The sequence below is a fragment of the Chamaea fasciata genome, unplaced genomic scaffold (genome assembly GCF_029207755.1).
Source record: "Chamaea fasciata isolate MVZ Bird 193981 ecotype frontalis unplaced genomic scaffold, bChaFas1.0.hap1 SCAF_27, whole genome shotgun sequence".
In the NCBI taxonomy this organism is placed as follows: Eukaryota; Metazoa; Chordata; class Aves; order Passeriformes; family Sylviidae; genus Chamaea; species Chamaea fasciata.
Window position 1 is genome coordinate 5,973,712 of NW_027094112.1, and position 22,026 is coordinate 5,995,737.

Consider the following 22,026-nt stretch of genomic DNA (forward strand, 5'->3'; position numbering starts at 1 on the left):
GAGGCTCAGGGGGGACCTGGTGGCTCTGCACAAGTCCCTGCCAGGAGGGGACAGCCGGGGGGTCGGGCTGTGCTGCCAGGGAACGGGGACAGGAGGAGAGGGAACAGCCCCAGGCTGGGCCAGGAAAAGTTTAGATTGGATATTAGGGAAATTTTCTTCATGGAAAGGGTTGTCCAGCAACTGCCCAGGACAGTGGTGCAACCCCCATCCCCAGAAGTGTTCAAAAAATGTGTGGATGTGGCACCTGAGGACACGGTCAGTGGTGAACATGGTGGTGGCGCTGGGGGAACAGCTGGACTTAATCATCTTAAGGGTCTTTTCCAACCTGAACAATTCTGTGAATCAAGTATTAGTAGTTCTGTGGCAGCAATGGAAAATGGTCTGACTAAAGTAAATCCCACCGCAGAGAAGTGACAAAGTAAATATATACCCCCTAGATATTGACAGCAGAGCCCTCTCATCAGCCAAAACCCCACACCGAACCGTGGAGGTGCTAATCTGCGCCTCCAATTCGACCTGTGCTCCTACAGCTCCCCTCAGTGCCTCCCATTCCATCCAATAATTTCTGTAAGAAACTGCACAAATTCCCACCATTAATCCCACATCATCAGCCTCTTGCACCCCTTCCAAAGACATTTCCTCTAAGAAGAAATTCAAACAAAAGAAACTCTCCTCAGCACAGCACATAAATACTACTCCTTCCCTACACTTTTCCTGATGATGTTCTTTAATATTCCTTCAAGTGGATGGTCAGAACGTTATTTTTAATCCCAAACCCTTCTGAGCCAGAGCAGCTAACGAATGTAACTTCACTACTAGCTTAAGACCTGGTCCAATACATTTCATGTTCTCAAGTTAAAACCCCCATGCACACTGGGGATGAATTTTCCTGGAACTGAGCTCCCTATTAAGGACCAAAGAAAAAAAGAATGGGGGAAATGGAGGGCACTCATTACTGAACACATATACATGTAGAAGGCCAGCTATCATAAATAGGAGCCTGGACATGTGGAGTATCTCCCGGAAGCAGGATTGCACTTTGATCCCCAAAGATGCTCCTGAGCTCTTTCAAAAAATCAAAAGACACCAGGACGGAAGAAGTAAGTTTCCCACTGATGGAAAGCAGAGATGAAATTATTTCTTCCTTTATAGTTTTGGGCACTTCAGCTCAAAAAAATTAATATGGAGCTATGCTCCAGCTCTGGACATCCAACACTGATTGACCAAAGGCCTTGGCTTGTAAATAAAGTTGTTTGTATTCATTTTTAGGAGTTAAACTGACCTTTTATTCCAGACAAGTTTGAGAGTAGTGTACTACACTCTTATTGATGCAGAAGGCATTTTTAGTATCAAAAAAGAAGAAGAAACACTCCCCTAAATAATATGTGTTTGCTAAGTCCTGTTTTTATTTTGCAATATTAGGCATGTGTCTTGGTTTGAAACACAGGGTGTTTGCCTAGGGGGGCGGGAATCGCCCTTGGAATAGGAAATGTGATTCCCTTCCCTCCAATTTACCGCAACTCTGAAATTATGGGGTTTTCAGGAAAAGATATGGAAAAAGGAAGAGCAGCTCTTTACGTGCGTGCGTGTAACGAGGCAAACAAACAAAGAGCTATGGCATTAACAACAACCAGACCAGAGACCCGGCCGCAGGCACCTTCCCGGGGGTGCAGCTCCGGGCGCGGCCGGCAGGGGCGCTGGCGGCTCCCGGCCGGGCGGGCGCTGCGGCGACTCCCCGCGGCTGCGGGGGGCGCTGCGGCGCGAGCGTGGCCGCCTCTCCGCACACGGCCGTGGCGGCCGGGCTGGCGGCGGAACGGGCTGCGGCAGGAACCTCAGAGCAGCGCCGGGAGGGCAGAGGCAGGCAAGAGGAGCGCTGGTGATATGTGCAGTTAACGGCAAGTCTGTCACCTGCATCTGCCCCCTTCAGTAACTTCAGCGGTGTTTCTCCACTTACATTTTATGGATGAAATTATAGGCAAGACAGATGCCAAGAACACCTGGGAATAGAGCAGGAAGCCCAGGAATGCCACCCCAGGCAGACTCTGCCAGCAGCCAGGAGGGGAGAGCAGCAGCAGGGACCTGCTCTAAGTGCTGACCACATGTGGTGGGACAAGGCTTCCCCACAGGGATGGGGCTCCTCATGGGAACATACGGAAGAGCCAGCGGGGACTTGACCCTGAGAAGACAAAAACAGCAAGCAGTGGAGTTGGGGAGGAAGGCTGCTACAGTCTCAGTCCAAACACAAGGATTTTGGAGCCTGCAGTAAGTTCCAGGGCACAGGAGGAACTTGAAGCTGGGCTGGTACAACCAGTGCTTCCAAGCAAGGCTGCACTTTCAAACCGGCAGCTGACTAAAATGGTCACGTTTGGACTCAAGGTAATTATTTTCTAGTGATTTGGAGTCAAATAATTAGTGACATAAAGCGTCAAAAATTCTGCTTAATGAAGCGGAAAATCTATTGCGGTACAGGAGGCTATGCGCAAATTGATCTCCTTTCTTCAGGGTCCAAGGGCAGCTGTGCTGCCCTGGAGAACAGAGCAGATGGGACAGAGGGAATGCTGATGATTGAAGCCAATTTCACCAGGGGAACAACAGTCACGCTGGATAAGAATAAAGAAGTTCTTGTTCTGCAGTCCTGGGGAGGGTGAGGAAGTCACAGCAACTGGCAAGAGAGCACAAGTCATGATGTGGCTTTCAGAGCACTGCATATTTTCACTTATGGGCAGCTCTCCATAGCATCACTGAAATTCAAGGACTTTCGTTCGTAGGCACTGGGACATGGGAACCAGGCTTATGAAAGAATGGAGCAGTTTCCTACAAATGCAACAACCCCTTCTTCTATTGTTACAGCTAACAATAATGCTAAAAGGAATACTGAGGGGGATGCCTCCATAAAGAGGTGAAACAAAATAACAGCATCCCAAAACACTGTAGGGAAAAAAAAGAAGTAGAATTATTGATCACTTCCTCTAGACTCTAAAGTATTTGGGAATAAATGTCTGACCCAGAAGGAAAAAGGGAGGACTGATTAGTCACTCTAGTCACTGATCAGCACAACCATGAGCAAGACCTCCAGCAACCGTCACCTCCTTCCTTTCTGTCTCATTTACCATACCTCTATTTCCACTTAGGGCAGGCATAAACACAAGGCAAAGCTAACTTCAAATAAACCCCACCTAAACAGCTCCTAAAGAAGCGAACAGGGAACAAAGAAAGAAAATTAAGATTGTGCAAAGACATCAAAGGCATTACAAGCAGGAGGCCAAACACAACTGGGATGGTGCTATCACTGACAGGTCAGGTTGTCACCGTGCTGGGACCCACCGAGTGCCAACACACAGCTAATCCAGCCTGACAGATGCTGAGAAGGAACAGAACTATCCAAGGTGAACAATTGTGGATTTGTTTGGTTTATTGAGGGAGCTGCAACATGGATCCAGGGAAGCATCACCCATTGACCGCACTGCCAGAACACCTCAGCATTTTGAAAAAATTGGCTTTCTTTCTTTCTTTCCCCTCTCCTCCAGCCATGTCTTTATGACAAAAACTTCCGCTTCTTTAGAGCAGAGGATGGACACTTGCTGGGACTGTGCCTGATAACACACACACTTCATAAGAGGCTGCCCAGAGAAGCTGTGGCTGCCTCCATCCCTGCAAGCGTTCAAGGCCAGGCTGAATGGAGCTTGGAGCAACCTGTTCTAGTAGAAGGCGTCTCTACCCATGTCAGGGGGGGACTGAATGGTCTTTAAGGCGCCTTTTAACCCAAACCCTGCTGTGATTCAAGAGCACCAGGCTGCTCTTGTCAAAAAATAATACACTAGAAGAGGAAATTCCTCTGCCAGAGTCACTCAATCAGAAAGAAATCTGCCCCACCTGCTCAGATGTGGAAGAAAAGGTTTTACACTGATCCTCGCAGGCCCATCACCGACAATTTCAAAACCATCAGGGTTGGTTTGCTTATGAACATATTTATTCACTGGCAGAAAGCTATAAATATTCAAAAAGCCAAAGTAGTAGCACAAAAATGTTACTGTTTCCCAACAGGCCAGCTGAAAGCAAGCGCTGCTGCTTCCTGAGGCAAAACAACTCCTTGGATTCCCTGGGATCCATCTGGATAGGGCAGCCAGAGGTGCTAGGCTGCTGCTGCTGCTGAAGTGCAACACAGCTCAGGAGCCATCTAGATTACATCTTTGAAAGCAATCACAATATTTTAAAGTTGGAAGTTCATCACAAAAACAGAATTTGGATAATTTACAGCCTATTCCCCTCTTTTTTTCCCATTTTTTTCTCTTCCTGGTAGATGAACCCAAACCCTAGGTTTTAAGGGTTGGTCATTAACTGATTGCACCAGGAAGCTTCAAGAAAAGCATGCTGTCTCCAATTATTTAACAGTTAAAACATATATCTATGTTTTAATGGGAATAATCCATGGGATTCGTATTATTTTCACTTTCTATCTAGAACAACTTGGCTTTGATAAGAAGATTCAATAAACCCTAAACTCTGCACGCAGCCACTATTCTCCAAGTTGAAACTTTCAGTTCAAGCAAACTCGATGACACCTAATGGCAACTGGTCTGTGGCCAATCCCAAATGGATTCACACCTGGATCTCTAGCAATGCCTTCAATATTCCTCCCTCTGATCCAGAATTTCAGACCAGACTGAGGCTTGTTTGGTAATACAGGAGTTTATTCTGAAACTGGTCCATCTCTTGATATGGCAGAAGGAACGAGCAGCATCCTCCCAGGAACAGTGCGGGAAAAGTCAATCGCTTCCATAGCAACTGATGTGCCAAATTATGGCTCTCCTGCAATTAGGGCTGATCACAATGATTTCCCATTCCCTTCAGGTCAGTAGGCTTGACAGTGCTGGGACAACCACAAGATTCAACAGTAAAACCATTTGTCAGATCGCAGTTGGTTTGATTCTTCCCTCTCCTTCTGCCCAGTTCATCACTGTTCAATATGACAGAGGCTGGACCAGAATCCTGCTGGCTAAATTTGTTTGGAGTTTTGGCTCAGCAGCTGTATTTGCACAATGAAAAATCAGAGAGCAGTGCTGGTTCCTGCATTCCCTCTTAAAGGGCTTTTTCTAAGACATGAGAAGCATTTTGTTGTGCTTAAGACAAACACGTGGACAGCGTAAAATGAAAAATACACATTTTACATGATAGAGAGAAGCAGCAGCAAGCAGATGTCAAGCTCAACGATTCTTTAACCAAAGAAAGAGAAAAAGGAGTGATGAGATGAACACAAGTGCCGCTGCCATGGTAAATCACTCCCCTCCCTGTCTGTGGTGGGAGCACTGCAGTGATTCCTAACTCAATCAGGGATGAAAACAGACGCCTGCCAGCCTAATGTGCAACAAGCAAACCAGACACTCAAGATTTGTGTCCCAAGATTTCTGAAGAAGGAGTTAATCAAATTATAAGATAATGTCATAACAGACTTAGCCTTCAGAACACATCGACAAGGAAATACATTACATAAAATGCAACTGCAAACATTAATCTGCAGCAAAAGGCCATTACCTGAAAGCACCATCCATCTCTGATAGTTTCCAATAGGTTTTCTGAGCACTTAGAAGTCAAAACATGTTTTAGCTACCACGAGAAACAAAACCCAGCTCAAAGAAAGATGCCCTTGTGACCACAACTAAGAACCAAGAAGCCAGGACAGCGTTCATCACACAAGCAGCACCTCTTGGCAGGAGAGAGGTGGGATAAAGTGGGGGAAAACCCCTACATGTTAACCTGAGTCACCAGAATCAGTGCAGAAAAGGTTTGACAGTTGAACAAAAGAGGTTTGAAGGTCAATTCTTGCTATTCTACATTATCCTCCTTGAAGAGCAATGATGGATGTGAGGGCATCATATCCAGCCTCCCTGCCTTCAGAAGGTTGACAAGAGGGAAAACACAAATGCCTCTGTTGAACAGCGTCTGCAGGACTGGAGCAGACACAAGGAGGGAAGATGGATCAGAAACCTTCCAAGACCCTTGTTCCAAAGTCTCTGCTAAGTCACAGAATGGTGTGGGTTGGAGGAGACTTACAGCTCATCCAGTTCCATCATCCACCTTCCATTAGACCAGGTTGCTCCAAGCCCCGTCCAAGCTGGCCTCGAACATTTCCAGGGATGGGAAACCTGTGCCAGGGCCTCACTACCCACACAGAGAAGAGACAAGGAAAAACTCCTTCTCCATCAGGGACACTTCAAGTCAAGAAGTGCTGGACTGAGATCTGAACAAACTCAAACTACAAAAACATCTACAGAGACAAAATTTGTCTCAATGATCCTTATGGGTCCCTTTCAACTCAGCTTATTCTGTGATTCTGCGATAATTCTGGTAGAAAGGGGTTTTTCAAAGCCATGAAACAGTTTTTTTTGCCATCATCTTAGTTGCAACAACTATAAAATATGGGCCAATTTCTAAATTCATGTAAGAAGATCTGATTAATTTTAAGTATCTACACTCTTTTCTTTATACAATGAATGCAATTAAAAAAAAAAATATATATATATACCAAGCTTAAAACTTTACTATTTGTGCTTGGTATTAGAATGTCCCTCAAAAGACACTCGGTACCGTGATCATCTTTCTCCTTCCTCGGAGTTGGAACGTTGGAGCACGTCACTCCCCCACAGTGACTCACACTGAAGATGTCATAAGCAAATCTTCCCCCCAGCAGCATTAGGGGCCGAGCAGCGGCACTGCGGTTGCTCAGGAAACCACCTCCCTGGAATGTGCTGAAATTTGCCTGAAGCCTTAAAATAAACATTTTGATACTGAACAAAATTTCACCTCGCAGCATCTCAAATTGAAATCGTTATTCCTATATATGCAGAGTAGCTAATGTTCTCTTTTCTTTGCTACTTAGTGTTTTAAACTGCTTTCAAGTGTATAATTAATTACATTTTTTTGTCAGGAATCACATTAAAAACCCCTCCACCTCCCCTCCACTGCCAGGTAGATCATCAGCCTAATTTTTTCCTTCTTTCAACTCACACCATTATTCCTGGAAACGCTTGGGATTTAGCACTGTGTGCTATATCCTTCACAGAATGTAGACGTTTTAGAAGAGGGTTAATGTAAACCTAGCACAGAAGAAAGGAGTTGCATTTCCTTGGAAAACCGATTCCAGGCAGTGCCTGAAGCTTGGCAATGATCTAGAGTAGGACTCTTCCTCCACCTTCCCATCAGGAGCTGGGTGCTGTGTCCCCTTTGGTCCCCGTGAGTTGACCACAAGCTTTTCTTTCTTTCTAAAGGGCTTTTCCAACCTTACTGGTGCCACGACTCCACTGCGACAACTCTGCCATTGTCGCTTTCTTCCTTCCTTAATGACACTTCATGTTCCTTTAATCACACTTCAAGGCAGTACAAAACTCCACTTTTCCTCTCAGATCACTGAAATATCAGCAAGAGAAGGAGATCAAATAGCAGAAAAAGAAAGTAAAGAAACTGCAGGTCCCATTGTCAGAGCCCATCCCTGGGCTTGGCAGGAGTCCTGCCCTCCAAAGCTCTGGCGGAGGGGAGGCACATGTCTGGGTGTGGGAATGTGGAACTTATGGTTTTTTAATCTTAGAATGCAATGATACTTTTCTGTGGATGCAATCATAATAAGTTTATAATTATTAACAATTATAAACATGACAGTTGAAGTCGCTCAGTTAGAAAAAAGGGCTGCAGCAGCACAATTTTAATTGTAGTTCATAATGACTGAAAAAGGAGAAGCACTTTTCAAGGCAACTGTGGTCTCAAATTAGGCATTGCCAAGCACAGGAACTGTCTTCTTCTGAGACAACTTCTCTTTCAGACACAATACATTCAAGAAAGCCCACATTCAAAATCTGGACAACATTCAATTAATTCCTCCAATTTTGAGTACTCTTCAAGTTCATCAGCCACAGAAATAAGCAATACCCTGATTTCACAGTCATTTATTAATATGACCTTGGCTACTGTAGCTACAGATTTCAGAGGCAAATGTCACACATTTGCTCACCATTTCAACATATCAAACACCCTTTTTTCCATCCAAAGCCTATAGTGAGTATGGATCCCTTTGGTACATAATCAGGGAAAGTCAGGGGAAGAAACTGCAGAATTCAGCACAAAATCCACCAAAACTCTGCTGCTTTCAGCCTTCTCCCAGCACCTCCACAGTCTCTAGCCCTCCCCAGGTTGCCACTTCCAAGTGAGGAAGAATCTGGGGAACGATACTGAGCTGCAGATTCCAGGCACTCACATGTGCTGTGTTTGCCGCGGCTTGGGGGATTTAGGTAATGCCTGCCTGAGCTGACAGACATGAACAGGGTTGAGCCAAGAAGGGACGTGACCCACTTCTATTTATTTTTTAACCAGAGGCCTCAAGCAACAAGTATACGTTTTAGAGCAACTACTACAAGATACATAAATTAGAAGGCATTTCTTTAAAAACAAAATAAAAGTAAACACCCCAATATTCTTGGATGCAAGTAACAAGGTCCCACAGTTTTGCTTTAGCTGATTTAATATTTCTGAGATGTGGTTTTATTCCAGCCTCTCTGCAGACCAGCATTAAAAATGAAATTTAAAGCAGTAAGTTTATTGGCTCATTTTTATCTTCTCAAAAGCATCTCTCTAGACCTTCTAAATTATTCTGTGGGGAGAGCAGCCACATGCAAAATTGCAAGAAACAAATGTAAATGGCAATTATCAGAAATTAATACTTATTCAAATTACCAAGACAGTGAAACTTGGCTAGAGTAGGTCCAACCAGCCATCTAGCCAAAGGAGCCATATTATACGTTTAAAAAAATCTTTCTGCCTGTTGCCCCTGTTCACACAGAGCCTTCGCATGCAGCTTACCAGGGCAGAATGCATCAACGTCCAGCTTCTGGGCAGAGAGGGTTGGGGAGCCAAGCTCAGACTCTGGGATTCGAGGGCTCTCAACAAACTTTGCTTTCCTCAGAGGGGCTAAAGGAGAAGGAAGGGGAGAGAAAAAGAGAGGTCATGAGTAAGGGAAATAGCAAGCAACAGATGGAAGCACTTAACTAAACTACACTGTCAGACTCATATCAGGTTACCTTTTTTTTTTTTTTTTTTCCCAGGAAAAAAATTATCTGCATTCTTTACAAAGGAGATGGCTCTTGGTTAAACTTTCAAACTGCACAGGCTGACTTTAAAGTGTGTGAACACTGAGACACATTCCTCATACTCTAAAACATTTTCTTTTATCCTATTTTTTAAAAAAAAATTATAGGAAGCAAATGAGCCTGGATTCAGCAACTGTGGAAAAGCAAAAATCATAGAGAGGTACACAGACCCCATCAGGTTTTAAGATATCTAACTGTAAATATCTGAACTGAACACATAAATGCTATGTTCAGTAATTGTTTCCTTGAACATAAAATTTCAATGTCAAGACAGTCTCATGGTTGGACCAAACAGGTTTGGTGCTCACCACAAAAGAGCAGAGCAAAGCGAACACTGTCCAAGCCAAAAAGAAGCACTCCACTTTTATCCTGCCAAATCCATAAAAGATCACGAGACTTAATGGAGGATGGGAAAAGGTAAGTGTCTGTAACAAAGCAGCACTGACCACTAGCGCTAGAAAAATGGGATTTTCTCCATGTTTTAACAGTCTGAACTCTGAAAGACATGAAATTCTGTGCAACATTTTTTTGGTGTAAAATTAATAAAAGTGGTTTAGTAAAAGTCTTTAAATATATTCCAGACCAGAGAAAGAGAACTAGAGAATAAGTTACATGCAGAGATTGTCACATTGCATTTCCAAGTTAAACTCTCATGCTCATTACAATGAAAGGCTAATTTGAAAAGCCCCTCAGCACTGATTCCAGGGGTCAGTGGCATCTGCTCCTCCGTTTACATAATTTATATTCAGAGTTCCACGTCTTGCAAATTAAATTTGGGATCTGCAACTAAAGATTGGGAGGTTGTTCTTTTGTATCTCCTGCAATAAGTCACAGGTCAACAGGTCAGAGAACGATCTCTGAGGCAGCAATATCTCTCTTGGTTTTAGGGAGCTGCCGTGGTGCTGAGAAGGTCCAAGGATGGGGAGCCTGACAGACAATGCACAACCAGATCACTCTACACATCAGAGCTACACATTAGTGATTCCAGAGTTCTTTTAAAAAGAAGTGAGTAAAACAGAGAGAAGATTGGGGTATGGTTTTTCAATAAAAAGTCCCTGTAAAGCAAAAGACAGGCAAGGAATCAACCCCCACCTCTGCACCAAAACAAGTGTGCTAAAAGCCCTCCTCACTGTCCCCTCATGATCCATCTCAGGAGATGAGCTGGGGGAAAACAGGTACCACATTTCCATTTTACACACGAAAATCCTGAATGAATATGAGACACATTGCCAGCACACTCCCTACAAGCCCATCAGGGTCGGCGTAACAGGAGCCGTGCCAGGCAGGAGGAATGTGAAAGACTCAGGAAGATAAGGACAGCCTGGAGCCCCTTCTCCCCCCCATCCCACAATGCTCATGGATGTGCAGTACCACTCAAACACACTATCTGATGCTCAACACCACAGGCCGGAATTTGATTCTATATAATACCCCCTGGAAAAAATCCCACATGTGCACGCACAAACACCCCACAGCCACAAAGTGGCCAACACCCGTGAAAAATCACTCCCAGTAACAATCTTGTGCCAGATCCTGATGTAATGAAAACATTTTAATATTGAGAAGATTATGGCCAGGGCCTGAAAATGTTTAGAATAATAATTCTGCACTGGTCAATCCTTTAATATTTCATTTCTAATTGCAGTTTCAATAAATATGTTTTACCACAGTCTCAGTAACAGTCATTTCTATAATATATATTAAAAATAGCCTGTCTTTTCTTTATAATTTCTGGCTGACACCAGGACCCTGTATCATTCCATGCACATATCATTCCATGCAAGTTCAACCACACACATAATTTTAATGCATTTCATGGCATCACAAAGTCACAGACTGGGTTGTGTTGGAAGGGAATTTAAAGCTCATTCAGCTCCTCTCCCTGCCATGGGCAGGGATACCTTCCACCACACCAGGTTGCTCAGAGCACTGTCCAGCCTGGCCTGGCATCTATTTCATCATGTTTTTGTTCCCTCAAAAGCATGACTTGAGCCTTAAAAACACACCTCCACCAGCCAAGACACATCACGTCACCACGACTCACAAACAGTTTACTTTAAAAGGCTCAAGTCAGTAAAATCATCTCCATGTAAATACAGGTGGGGGAAAGTCACAGAAGGAAGAGTTTCTGTTATTACAAATATCCTCAATGTGGAAAAGACAGAAACTCCTCCTAACTCACCCATAACCCGATTACAAGAAAGGAGGATTTTCACGTACAAGAATTAAGCACCTCTGACTCATGTTCAAATGAAGATTATCCTGACAGATTCAGATTTGGGCGTTAGTTTTCTACCGGAATAAATAACAAATGGAAATGTCATAAACTCTAAAATCTGCTTTGACACTCTACAGCCAAATGTTAACGGATAACACAGATCTTTTTATAAAGTGGCTTTTCAAGGCACAACAGTTTTTCTTGGTCCTGAACCCCTCCCTGAGAGCAAAGGCAAATCTTATGATCATAGTCATGGGATGAGCTTCTGGCACAAATTACAAAAACTAACAAAAGCATGAAACAATTATTTGAAGTATTCTGTACCTGCTGAGTCCTTTAGGCCCCTTATTCCTGTAAGGATTTTCTGTATGAAACTGACCAACTCCAGGCCTTAAACAGCATGAAAATAGCCCTTCTTGTTACACAACTGCAGTTTTTTAGAGCAGAGAAAATTACATCTTCCAAGAACACCAGGAAAAAGGATGTCCGCAATAACCAGTTATAAAAATATACTGGATTGAGTAAAGATGTCAGTCACTAGCAACGCCGGCTCTCCAGAACTGCAAAACTAGCATTTAACTCAGAAAAACATATCAATTACCTGGAGCCGGAGGTCACAACCTTGTTCCTGGGGTCCCACCACCTGTCACTGAGGACAGCCCAGGAGCCGATGGCTGCAGCCCATGACCTATGTCCACCTCACAGGCCAGACCTGTGCACAACGGCTTGAGGACATACACAACGTTGGCATTATATAGGAACTGACTTGCTACTGCTGAAGTAGGAACTTCGATTTCAGTGGCTGAGATGTTATTTCAAACCAATACTGCACATTCCTGGGGCCAGTTCTGCAGTTCTTAGTGAGATTAATCCCCATTGGTGTCCAAGCCAGCAGAGCAAAACTCTGCTTCTTCTGTTGATGCAAATAAAATTCTCATTTGACTTTGCCAGCAACTCTTCCTGCGTGAGGAAAAGTGATGCTTATTCCAGGGTAGGAATTAACCATGTAATGCAAAACACTTAGCAGGGCCAGCAATCAGCAAATTTAATTAGCTGGCTCATTTATGTCACTTTCTGCAGCAGGTTGCCTGTCTTCCAGTGGGGAGAAAGTCTGTTCCCTGTGAGGGTGGTGAGGCCCTGGCACAGGCTGCCCAGAGAAGCTGTGGCTGCCCCATCCCTGGAAGTGTTCCAGGCCAGGTTGGATGGGGCTTGGAGCAGCCTGGGATAGTGGAAGGTGTCCCTGCCTGTCGCAGAAGATGGGACTGGATGGGCTTTAAGGTCCCTTTCCACCCAAACCAGGTCTGGGATTCTGAAACTAACACTAGGGAAAGTATTTCATTAGTAACTGCAATGTCAGCAGCCTGACTTTTTAAGACTCTCTTTAAAAACAGGGATTCAGAACACTGGGAAAGTTCTGTTTCCACCTGGCAAACTGAAACAATCTGCCCCATTCAAAACATCCCTCAAACTTGCATGCCCATACTAATTACCACTGAGGCTCCCATTCCTGAGTCTGGATGAGGAGTTTGGGAGAGCTGTGACCAGGAGCTGCTGGTGGTTTATCCCTTTGAACACCGGTATGTAGTACTGGGATCAATGCAGCGCTGTTTGTGATCAATGCCAAGCATCTATTCCCACATCAAACCAAACCAAAATAAACCGGGATGTATCTATTCCTTTGGAATAATCACTTTATCTCTAGTAGCACTGCATTCTCCTTCCACCTATTGAGTTCCCTAATTCTATTGCATTTTTTATGACACCATTTAACCATTTATAGATGAGTTACTATTTTAATTAAAAAAGGGTTTCCTTTAGATTAAAAGGCATCAATAAAAGAAAATTATCATGGATTAGCAAAAGGTTTCAGCTATGAAATTCAGTTTGAGCTCTGAAAAGAATCTTTACTAACAAGGGGTTATTAACACCTAATGACCTGACTGAACAAGGTTTTATTTCGGCAGATCTGAATCCACACCACAATTTGACTGTAACACACACACAGACACCTTTGTCTGTGTGTACATCCATAAAGATACACAGATTTATCTATGTCCAAGCAGAATGTTGGAGGAAACAGCAACTCTTTTCCCACTGCATGGATGATGGACTGATCCATCCCAGGAAACCTGGAAGCCTCTCCGTGTACCAGCCCCTTACAAGAACTAGGAAAATGGACATTACTGCCCAAAGTGCATCAACACAAACCACTGCAGCTTTTTACTTACAGACTCTCACACACTTCATTGCTTTAAAACACAAACGCTCGTGGCCACGTCCCTGGATTCTCCTGGCTCACTCCTATGGAAGGTTCCGGGCAGAGTCTGGCCAAGGAGCTTGGCTCAAAATCAGCTTTTGTGCCCAGTTTTGCGTTCTCCCCATGTTAAACAGTTGAATTTCACCCGTGCTTTGAACCCCCCTGCCACAAGAGGACGAAATAATGAAATTTGCTCTCTTTGTGTAAAAATATTGCGTTTATCACAGGTTGATGAGGTGAAAAGGTGCCAAAAAATGATGGGCATGTTTCATGGAATCACATACTAGGTTTGCATTGGAAAGGATCTTGAAGATCACCTAGTTCCAAGCCCCTGCCATTGGGTGTTAACCACACACTCATCTCTTGTGACTAATCCAGCTGAGGAAGCAGTGAATTCTGCACATTACTATTGTGTTTTTAACTACTGTAAGCAAAATTTTATCACAGAATGTTAAGGGGTTGGAATGGACCCTCAAGTTCATCAAGCTGAAATCCCTCCTGGATGGGCAGGGACACCTCCTACTAGACCAGGTTGCTCAAGGCTTTATCCAACCTGGCTTTTAACACTTCCGGGAATGGGACAGCCTCGACCCTTATAACCCCCACAGCCTCCTTTGTAACATAAATTTGGTATTTGAATTAAATCCTCAAAATCTGTGAATTTTACAAAATCCTGCCCAAGATGTGCTATGTATGGAAAAAGCCAGGGTCATGGTTTGAGGAGCAAACTTTGGAAGCTTGGATTTAAAGAGAGCAGAAATAGTTGCTCAGTGCATCCTCCATTCCCATCTTTCACTCATCCCAGCTCATGCCAGAGCCTGACTCAGGTTTGGAAGCACCCCAGGAGCTCCGCAGTGCTGTGCAGAGCTGACTTTATTGAAGTCTCCCTCAAAATAAAATGTTTTCAGTGCTGCAGAGTTATTGATCCATGGAACTCCTGGAACAAAAAACTGTCACATTCAGCACAGCTGGACAAAACCCAGCACACAGGAGATGAAGCTTTGGTCCTTCCTCTGGCCCAAAGGACCCTTTATTTGGTTGAGGTAAGAGCCATAAAGAAGAAATTATGGACCACACGATTATTTTTGCTGTGGCACTAATCCTGGAACCCTGGAATGGTTTGGGTTAGAAAAGACCTTAAAAAAATGATCCAGTCCCACTTCCTGCCATGGGCAGGGATACCTTCCACTAGACGAGCTTGCGCCAAGCTCTATCCAACCCGGTCACGAACATTTCCAGGGATGGGGCAGCCACAGCTTCTCTGGGAAACCGGAAGAAATAATATACCAGCTGGGTGTAATTAGGATTTTTAGGTATAAAGTTTTAAAAAAATTAAATTAAACCAGTGACAATACATACAATAAAGGTTAACATCCTCTTTACATAATCCAGCACTATTTTACAGAATCCATTGTGTAACAGTTTTTCCTCTTCTATTATTTGTGACTATAAAAGCTTTTTAAATTACATTCCCCAGCCTCTCTCCTCTCATCCCACGTTATCACAGCAGGGAGGGCAGGGCAGCACAGAAAAGTGGTGAGAACAATGTGTTGTCTGGAAACATCATACTTGTTCCAAAACTTTCAGAAAACATGTTTAGTTTAGGAGGTAAGGCCCTGAAACAAGAAAACTGAAGGAAACATAGGTGGAAAGGGGAAAAGAATAAATAAAAAAGCAGGAAAAGAGTTCGGCAAGCTGGTGATGGCAGGACAGCAATGGGAAAGGAGAGCTCAAAAAGGCAACTATAATAATGTAGAAGTTCTTTAAACCGTAGATGTCTGTAACATGAAGGTTTTGCCTGTTACTGCCCCTGAAACTTCTTTTTTCTTTGAAAAGATGAGGAATAACCTTCTCCAAAGGAGTGGATTCTGCAATCCCGTGGGACTCAGCTGCCTGGTGTTATGAACGAGCAGTTAACCAGCAGAGAAGTAATTCAGCACCCTTGACCACCTCCTGCTCCTCATGCCGGGCCCAGTTTGCTCTCATGACCTGCTCCACCTTCGCTGCCATCCCAGACAAAGCTCTGCCATCTTGTCTTTGCAGTTCCTGTACCCACACACTGGGTACCCTCTGCCTCTGACTCTGGACTGATCCTCTGTAATTAGAGCAGTAAAAAATTAAAACCTGCACTAGGGGTTTGGAAAGGAACCGATAAAGAGTAACAAAAAGGAATTATTCACTCTGGACAGCACTGCAAGAGTACTGCTGAAATATTTTTCAAGCAGACAAGAATGATCAAAGGTAGATATCAAATTATACCGGCACATTAAATTGGAACAGGAGTGGCAGGGCAAAGGCCAGCAGCAAGCCTAAGCTGCACATAAACAAAATCTCATTCATTCTCCCACCATATCCTTAAGATCAAACCAAGACATTGCAACCATAAAAGAGAGAAAAGTAAATTGTAAAATACCTGAGTATTCACAGCCCAAGTAATCCCAAGGTGGAACATGTGAGAGACTGGACCCTGTTCACTATATAAACCACCGTTTATGACCAGGACTACACAGCTACAAGCCAATATAAATTCACTGCTTGATAACAACATTTAAAATAAAGGCAAGAGATTAGGGATAGATAAGGTAATTTTATTTCTGTGCAAGTCAATCAAATTTTGCTATGCTAAAACTAATTTAGTTGGGTTAGCTGATACCACCAGAGCTGTAATTATGTTGACACATATGCAAAACTGTTCCATTCATATGAAACTGGATTTAGGTTCCCTATTGCTCTGCTGCTGGCAGCTTCACAGAATACTCTATCCTTAAAATGAAGCTGCTTATCTGGCAAGGCACAAGTCTGAATTAGCTGAACTTGTTTGTTAACGCTTGAAAAATTGCACTATGCTGCATTTACAAGGTGGCTTTTACCTAAGAAATTTGCTAATTCAGCCACCTGTAGTTTTCAGTAATTTATTTACTTTTCCAAGTCTTTGTTTCCTTGCAAAACTAAAGGAGATGTTAGAACTTTGTTTTGAGGAGTGATGACTGCTCATCATCCTTTCCTTCCACAGAGGAGCAGGACCAAGGACACGTAGCATGCCACAAGGATTTAAATGAAATATCTAATAGCCATGTGATTATTTGTGTGAACACAGATGGTTGGAGCAGACTGTCACTGACACAGGACTGCCATGTTAATCATCATGAGGGGATTTAAGACCCAAAACCTCTCTGAGGCTTTGGTGCACACAAATCCCGTGACAGCACCAATGTCCCAGGACCAGGTCTAGTCCTTTAAATGCAAATAATGGAAGGCAGAACTCTCGGGGCCCTTTTCCAAGCTGATAGAGCAACAGCCACGACATGCAACAGGGCCAGGACCATTTACTGACAGAAACGCACCCATCTGGTGACTTCCCTTCCAAAAACAACTTTCTCACTTACACCTACTCACTTCCATGGCTGAGAAGATAAAAAGAAAAGCATAACAGGGATAAATCCTGTATTGTCCTAATCCTGCCTTCATCTCTGCAGAGAAAATGCTTGTAGAAATTTCAAGTTTAAGCCTTCCACAACCTGCAAACATCCACAACCAAAGGGGCCCTGACAGCTCCATGATGCACCCATCCGTGGGTCTCATCACATGTGGTGGCTACCTGGGCTTACAAAATACAGTCACAGGTGACTCTGTGTGCCTGAGAAGAATCAAACTCCATTATATCCACACTTTTTAAAGCAGGGGAAGAAGAAATAAAATTAAAAATCAGCCTGTAATACAAGAGCAACACCCAGTCCAATTCTGACAGTGAAGCGCAGCCGGAGACCCCAGGCATGGTGGCTGCTCCTCATTCCTCTGTGGGGGGATTTCTCCCCCCACCACAGAAACTCTGGAGCAGGACATTACAACGGAAGTATCAGACATAAAAGTGCCTGTCAGTGAGCTCCAGACTGGGCTGTGTTTCACAAAGGCAACCCCACAACACACACTTGACTCAAAACTGGCCACAGAGCATTGTCCCACCCCAGTTTGTATCTGCCTTGGTTCCTCCTCTCACCCTCAACTCCCTTCCTCACATTATTATTATTTATTTCTCTTGTGTAGAGCAAAAAAAAAACCAAACCAAAACAAAAACAAACCCACAATAAACAAAACAAAACAACAACAACAAAAAAACCCCAAAACCCAACAAACTAAAAAAGGTTTAGAAATGTTTCAATCTTTCAGAGTATCTTCATCTCCCATTGCCATGCCTCTTGCCGGTATGACCACGCTGATATGGGACACTAGCCCAAAAGCTTCTTTTCTAACTGGGGGGATGGAGGAAGAGGATTAGGAGATTAACAGGTAAAAAATCCTGACGAATAATTCACTATCGACACCTAAAGCAGCACCTGGTGAGGCACTAGGCTCAGCGCAATCTGCAGTGCTGTCACACACACACAGCTTCAAACAAGCCACGGGGGTCCTTTAAAAATCAGGGTTCAGACCATGACAGACAGTCCAGACCTGTGGGTTCTGTCAGATATGTGACGTTCAGTCAAGACATGGCATGTGTCAGGACCCTAAATATTTGATTAAATAAATACTGAGATACTGAACCAAATAAATGTTCAAAATGAGGATTTTTTTTCTTTGGTGAAAGCACCATTTCAAACTAGTTTGGGGTAATTTGTTTTCTCATTTCATTTAGTTGTAGGATGTTTCTTCTCTGTTGACACAAAAAAATGCCCATCTCCACCAGCAGCATAAAAACCTCAGGCCATCAGCTGCAGCTCAACAAAGTGGGTGCTTGGGGGGGATTGTTCTGCCGATTAAAGAAGCTGCTGCTGCTGGAATAACAAAGCAGGTTGTTCAGAAATGTATACACACAATATGCACTTGGCAATGAATCAAGCATCATATTTTGGTAACAAACAATATGTTATTTCTTAATGAAGTGCATGGAAGAGGGGTGGATTATACTATAGCATACTCTGAGATGCAGGAACCATTGGTGAAGGTTTCTGGCAACAGCAGGTGCAGAAGTATATTGGAATACAGCTTGGAGGTTGGGCCAAAGACACCTTTGACAGAACCCTAAATAAGCTTAAAACAGCAATATATCATTTTTAAACAGAATTGTTTTGGTGCAAAGGGACTTTAAAATCATCCAGTCCCACCCCTGCCACGGGCAAGGACACATTCCACTGTCCCAGGCTGCTCCAAGCCCCACCCAACCTGGTCTTGGACACTGCCAGGGATCCAGGCGCAGCCACAGCTTCTCTGGGCATCCCGTGCCACGGCCTCACTGCCCTCACGTGGAAGAAAAATTCTTCCTAATATCCAATCTAAACCTACCCTCTGCCAGTTTAAAGCCATTCCCCCTTATCCTGCCACCACAAGCCATGGTAAGAACTCCCTCTGCATCTTTCTTGTAGCTCCTTTAGGAATCTAGAAAATTTATCTAGCTCCTAGCTATCTAGGAATAACTGAGCATCAACAGCTACTCCAGGAAAATCACCAGAGAGCAAGGAAAGAGAAGTGCCAAAGCAATGGTCCAGAGCCAAAGATCCAGCTCAATCCTCCACCTCCTGCATGGTTTGAGCACCGGTCAGGGGATCTGTGATGAAAACTTGGCATGCGGTTCTGCAATGAACCCACCAGGGCCCTGTTCATGTTGTGCTGGAATGGCTCACACGTGGCATCATCCCCAGCTTGGTGATAAGACCATGAGTTTAACTGAACCTGGTCACAGCTTCCTGCATGGTTAGAGCCAGCCAGGTACAAATCACATCAGAAATTAACTTCTGCAAAAGTAATGCTCAATCTTGGGGGAAGTGACCCAACCCCAACACCCCCGTGTGGTCATTCCTTCTTCACACAGGAAGAAGTTTCCAAAACAGGTTGTCCTGTTTTGACAGAAGTAGGAGAGGACCAGAGAACATGCCCAGCTAAAGATGAGGGCTTTTCCTTAGAAAACAAGCAACCCAGAAGAATGCAAGGGCTTATTCCACATGAGTATCCTGTGAATGACTTTCTGCTCTCAAGTGCACAGGACATCTCTGAAGGCACGTTCCAGGAGTAGGAGGAAAGACACAGCCAAGGGAAGAGTGGTGGCCTGATTTAACTCCACAGGAGGCTTTCTACACCACCTCCTCTTGCTATAGAAACCTCTTAGCTATGTCTAAAAATTAAAAATTCTCACACACCAGAAGTGTAATCGTGACAGATGCTCCATTTTGTGCAGCCCCAGTGTGAAATAAGGACAGTTTCTTTCTCTGAGCTTCTGAAAACCCGTGGAGTTTAAAGGCAATTTTTTTGCCTTTTAAACACTATCTACACTAGAGAAACTTCTGGGGTTCTCCCTCCATTGAAGCATCTACACAATCATCTGAAATGCAGTGCCATTATCACCTTTTCCCAGCTCCAGTGCTGCGAGGACATGTTTACCACATCCTCTGCAAGGCTGAGCAGTCCAACAGCCTTGATGCAAATAAAAATATCCTTGAGAAGAGCAAATTCTAAAGGTTCTGCAACAATCTCACACCAGCGTCAAGGGGAAAACATAGGATGGATTTCCTGCGTATCTCTATTGCAATTTCTGCTCCGTCAATATGAAAGACAGCTGGGTGTCAAAGTAAGACAGACAGGGTTTGGTCTTGAAAACAGCACTGAAAAAAATCCATGCTAGAACTGATAAGTGTCTTTCAAAAGTCAATAAATATGATATGCCAGTTTTTTCCTTCCCTTTATTTAAGAAAATAAAAGTTACATCCAAACTATCCTGAAACTAATGCAGAAACATCGTGAGTTTGACAGGTCTCCAATAAACAAAAACCCTTCAACACAGGATTTGGTTTCATTCCAAAAGTTATAAATAGACACAATATTTATCTGCATAAGTTTCAGGGAGTTTTGCAGCTCCAAAAATTTTAGATCAGAAGTCTTCCCATTTCGCATGAAGAGTTATGCTGGTTTAATAGAGACAGAAGTCCATCTGTGAGTATGCAGGGACACATTCATCCACCTGTTTCATCTCTGCAAGCCCAAATGGTTTCCATTTGAGTATGTGCCTGTCAAAACAAATCACAAGTCCCAAAATAATGGACAAAGAATCCCAAAAAATGGAGAGTAAGAACTGACAAGGAAAAAAATACTCAGCATATGTTATTGCAACTGAACGAGGATCCTCCTTCTCCAGCAGATTTCACTGCTGGAGACAGAAACCCAACATCACAAAAGTTGGACAAGACCTCCAAGACCATCGAGTCCAACCTGTGCCTGATGCCCATCTTGTCACCAGTCCAGAGCACTGAGTGCCACATCCAGCCATTTCTTGGACACCTTCAGGGATGGAGACTCCACCAGCTCCCTGGGCACCTCCTTCCACTGCCTCACCACCCTTTCCATGAAAAAAATTCTTCCTGAGATATTGCAGTTTGCAATGTTAAGAGCATAAAACAGGACTGAAAATCCAGATGCCTAAACCACAGTGAAATGCTGTGTGTATTTTAGGTAATTTTTTAAAAAGGGATAAGTCAGTAATTCTAACAAAACACAAGTTTTCTACTGCCTCTATGCAGACAAAGATTGCAAAGCATCAGGGAAACTTCAATGGAAAACTAATTTTGCCCAACAAAAATACATTATATACCTGGAACTCCCCAAATCTAAAGTCACTTTCCAGGTTACTGGGTCCTTGGCACTGCTATGCATTCTGAGTCAAATGGAGGGCCTCCCACCCAACCTCCACTCCTACACAGGAAAAGGAATTGCAGATCAGTGTCACGCTGACAGCATGACAGAATTCAATGAAAAGAAATGTAAGCCTCTTGCAAGCACTATGGCATAAAAATACTTTTAGAAGTCCCTCCTGACACCAAAAATTTTAAGCACAATATCCTTCAAAAAAGTAGCTTCAACATGAGCATCAGGCACTTCAACAGCTTCTCCTCAAATTCTACCTTGGTAATGATTGTTTATTTACTTTTATTTCTAGAAGCTCAGTCTTCCAGTGAAAAGCAAGTATTTCTTTCCCTCAGCACAAAGGGGTTTCATAAGCCACTCAAATCGAATTTGTGGTCATTTTGAAACACAGAAGGAAAACATTATCTCAATCCCATTGTTCTAACATTTTGAAAACAAACAACCTGGTGTCTGCAGCATTTTCAACTCACTTCCCAGCACTTCTATTTCAGCTATGTTCAGAAATTGATTTTTTTCATTGCACATTCATTTCACATTTTATATGAGAAATTTTGCACATCTGAGCAAGGAGGTGACAAACTCAGATTATGTAAAACTACTGCAACAACCAGAAGACAAATAATCACTAGCAACATCACTCTATTCTGACACTAACTCCCTCCTAGTAATGGCTTCCTTACCAACTAGGAGCCCCAGGATCCTTTATTGTATATTGATTTTCTGCAGTTAGAGGAGGATGAGGAATGCCAAACACAACCCCAATCAAAGACCATGCACAACACGTTGTC

At 43.5% G+C, this 22,026-nt stretch overlaps 1 protein-coding gene across 4 annotated transcripts in view; it reads right to left on the reverse strand.

The window, feature by feature from the left end:
- Positions 1-22,026, reverse strand: part of TANC2 (tetratricopeptide repeat, ankyrin repeat and coiled-coil containing 2) — a 167,253-nt gene that overhangs the window by 84,735 nt on the left and 60,492 nt on the right. For all 4 annotated transcript variants that reach the window (XM_066205359.1, XM_066205358.1, XM_066205356.1 and 1 more), the window contains one exon: positions 8,848-8,955. In XM_066205359.1, coding sequence (XP_066061456.1) covers positions 8,848-8,955 — 108 coding nt within the window. The remainder of the gene's footprint in view (positions 1-8,847; positions 8,956-22,026) is intronic.